This window comes from Zosterops lateralis (assembly GCF_965231275.1).
Source record: "Zosterops lateralis genome assembly, contig: HAP1_HAP1_SCAFFOLD_96, whole genome shotgun sequence".
In the NCBI taxonomy this organism is placed as follows: domain Eukaryota; kingdom Metazoa; phylum Chordata; class Aves; order Passeriformes; family Zosteropidae; genus Zosterops; species Zosterops lateralis.
In genome coordinates this window covers 20,484-24,008 of record NW_028154580.1, presented here as the reverse complement: position 1 = coordinate 24,008, position 3,525 = coordinate 20,484, and the positions used below count along the sequence as shown (strand labels likewise).

At 53.7% G+C, this 3,525-nt stretch overlaps 1 protein-coding gene across 1 annotated transcript; it reads right to left on the bottom strand.

The window, feature by feature from the left end:
* On the bottom strand, nucleotides 1-1,579 carry LOC310923531 (uncharacterized protein). The gene is made up of 2 exons (XM_083885498.1): nucleotides 1,355-1,579; nucleotides 1-1,100 (listed from the first exon to the last, which is right to left on the bottom strand). Exons 1-2 carry the CDS (start codon nucleotides 1,394-1,396, stop codon nucleotides 162-164), a joined length of 981 nt encoding a protein of 326 aa, XP_083741624.1. The 5' UTR covers nucleotides 1,397-1,579; the 3' UTR covers nucleotides 1-161.
* Between the last annotated feature and the right edge of the window lie 1,946 nt (nucleotides 1,580-3,525).

Here is a 3,525-nt window from a genome sequence, read left to right as displayed (position 1 = left end):
CACCCCAGGAATTCCCATCAGGATTTGGGACAGTTTCAGTGAAAATTCCTGGAAAATTCCCCAAATTTGTCTCAAATCCCATGTGGTGAGGAGTAAAGGATAAGTGACACCAACGACGTTCCCAATGACGTCACTGCCCCTATGATGTCACATCAGTGACATCACTGTCCCCCCAGCAGCCTCGGGATGTCCTCGATGGCTCTTTGGCACCGCTTGGCCACTGTGCGGCCACCAGGGCCACCAGGGCCACCAGAGCCACCACAGGGACTCGAGAGGAGCCTCTGGATGTCCCTGAGTGTCCCCAGCAGGTGACGCCTGGCCAGGCGGGCACTGGCCTCACACAGCCACTCAAACTCGGCCGCATCGGCCACCAAGTGCTCGAGGTCATCCCAGAACAGCTGCTCTGTCCCCTCCCAGGTGTCCTCGATGTACCTGAGCCATTGGTGCAGGTCCCAGGGGAACCAGGGCCAGGCTTCCTCACACGTGTGTATCAAGCGCCCCAGCAGCTCCCGGGTCTCCTGCACCCGCTGTCCCCTCCTGGTGGCCGCCCCCACCTGCCCTGTGGCCACGGGGACATCGTGTGTGGCCACTGCCGAGGGCAGGGCCACTGATGGCTGCAGGGCCACGGCCACCAGGCTGTCCCCAGCTGTCCCCAGGCCAGGGGGGGTCTCATCCCACAGGTCCCCGGCCAGGCCAGTGGTGGTGGCCTCGGCAGGGTCCTCGTTGGTGGCCTCAGTTGTGTCCTCGCTGTCCAAGGAGTTGAAGATCTCCTCGGCCTCCCTGTACACCTGGTCCCAGCTCTCCTTGAGCGCATCCACCGACTCCCTCCAGGCTCTGGCCGTGGCTCTCACATCGGCCTGGGGAGCCCCCGGGGTGGCCTTGAGGGTGGCCACGGCCTGGCGCAGGGAGGTGACACGGTGGTGACGCAGGGAGGTGACACTGTGCTGGCGCAGGGTGTCCCGGAGGGTCCAGATGAATTTCCACAGGGCTGTGTGCAGGGACTCTGGGTACAGGAGCGGCTGCACATCCCCATGTGGTGCGGTCACAGTGGCCACCAGCTCGCCCAGGGTGGCCACCACGGCCACCTGCGCCTCCAGATCCTGGGAAATGTACAGGGGAGGTGACAGGGACCTCGTGGCACTTGTGGCCTCCTGGGGTGGCCCCTGTGTCTCTTCCAGGGTCTCCCTTGTCCCCTCCCTGGAGGGGTCAGCTGTCCCTTTGTCACTCCCTCGCCCCCTCTGCCACCCCCCGCTATTGCCCCCCACCCGCCACCCTCGGTCCCCTCCACCCCTCTGTCACCTCCTCCCTTCCCCCCACGCCCTCCTGTCCCCTTTGGGACCCCCCTGTCTCCTACCTGCACCCAGTGTCGAAATCGTCGCACCTCCCAGGGCTCCATGGCCGCAGGGGACACTCTGGGGACACTCTGGGGACACTCCGGGGGCAAACAAGACCCGGTGACAGTCGCGGACACGCGGGGATGTGGCGCGGCCGGGAGCAAACAGGAAGAGGTGACGTCACCGACATGGCCCCGCCCCCCGCCCGCGGGGCCACCACGAGGTCCCCAATGTCACCCTGAGCGTCCCCAACGGGACCCCGATGTCCCCCCATGTCCCCATCAAGTCCCAAGTGCCCCCCCCATGTCCTGTTGGGGACACTGCGGGGACATCCCGCGACTCCATTCGTTGCCCCCCAGGCCACGCCCCCTTTTCCCGCGCTCCGGTTCCCGCGCCATTCCCAGTCCCCGCCCCCCCTCTGGAGCGCCCCCTGCCGGTGTCACTGTGATAAACGAGGTTCACTTTTTGGTAAATTTTAAGAAATATGTTTAATAAAATAATTAAGACAATTAGGAGATAAAAAAAGCCAAGTGCATTCAGCCAAGTCCACACTTTGCTATCTTAGAGACATTTTTTAAATACCCTTCTTATAACAACAGTTTATGAATATTCATATAATTCCATAAACTGTTTTGCATATTCCAGGAACTGTTTTGCATGGTCCCTCCTTGGGTTTTGCCTTTTTAGAGCATTTGTTTTTCTGGGCTGTGTCTTTATTATCACTTTTAGTTTGGGCTTTGGTTTATGTTTTCTTCAGATGGGAGATGCTGATAGTTGATATATCAATAGCAGAGTCTTCTTTACATGTTCACTGGGTGTTATCCCAACCAAACAGACAGTTTAAGCATACTTACATCAACTACTGCCATTATATCTAATCTTATTTTACCAATAGCAGAAATAAACTTATATCCTATATCCTTACTATGTTATTAATCATAAGCACACATCTTCCGAAAAGCCAATTTTATAATACACGTTTATAGCAAACATAAAGCCCCGAAATTCAGCTAAAACCCCCCGAAACGCAGCTTAAAAATCCCCAAATTCAGCCTGGAGTCCCCTCAGGGGCCCGCCCGAATCAAGCAGCGCAGCCACCCCCTTCCCGCGGCAAATCTCGCGAGATCACACATGAAACCCCCGCCGCCATTTTGGTCTCGGGCACCTCCGCCCGCTCCACGGAGATCCTCTCGGGCTGGCGGGGCACGGAGGCTTCAAATCCAGCTCGGAAAACCCAAATTCCATATGTTATATATATTTTATATAAAGTTGGCTTTTCGCAAGATATGTGTTATAGTAAATAATGTTGTGGTAAGGATATAGAATATATAGAATGTAAGTTTTTAATTCTGCTTTTAGAAAAGTAGGTATAGTGGTAATAGCTGATGCAATATGCTTAAACTGTCTGTTTGGTTGGGATAACATTCAGCAAAAATGTAAAGAGGACCCTTCTATTGATGCACTACCTATCAACATCTACCACCTGAAGAAAGCACGGACCAAGGCCCAAACTGGACGCGATAAAAAGGACACAGCCACGAAACACGCATGCTCTAAAAAGGCGGACCCAAGGAGGGGCCATGTAAAACAGTTCCTAGAATATGGAAACTAGTTTATGGAATTTTATGAATATTCATATATCGATGTAACAGAAAGAGTATTTAACGAGCGACTCTGAGAAGGCAAAATGTGGACTTGGCTGAATGCCAAGTCACCCGGCCGGCCGTAACTGGCTTTTTCTTATCTCCTAATTGTCTTAATTATTTTATTAAACATATTTCTTAAAATTTACTAAAAGGTGAACCTCGTTTTTCACAATTTGGGGGCTCGTCCGGGATATACCTCGACCCTGAAACCCCAAGAATTCCAGAGCGAGGGAGGCGCCCCGCCTGGGTTTTTGGCGGCCCAAAACTTTGTTTTTCCTGGTAAGAATTGGGGATTGCAGGTAAACATCCGAAGAGACAAGCAAGGAGAAAGAAAAAGCAAGTAAAGAAAAGGGAAAAGGCTCCCTAAAACTGCAGTATTTTTTTGCTCCGTAAAAACCTCGTGCACAAAAAACCTGAAAAAGAAAACGACTGTAAGTAACTTTCAGGGGAGCGAGTTAAAGGGGGTCTGCGTGGTGTGTGAATGAGACACTGGCTGGCTACTCCAGACTGGTGAAGCAAGTGGGAGCTTCTGAGGCTGCGTTTCC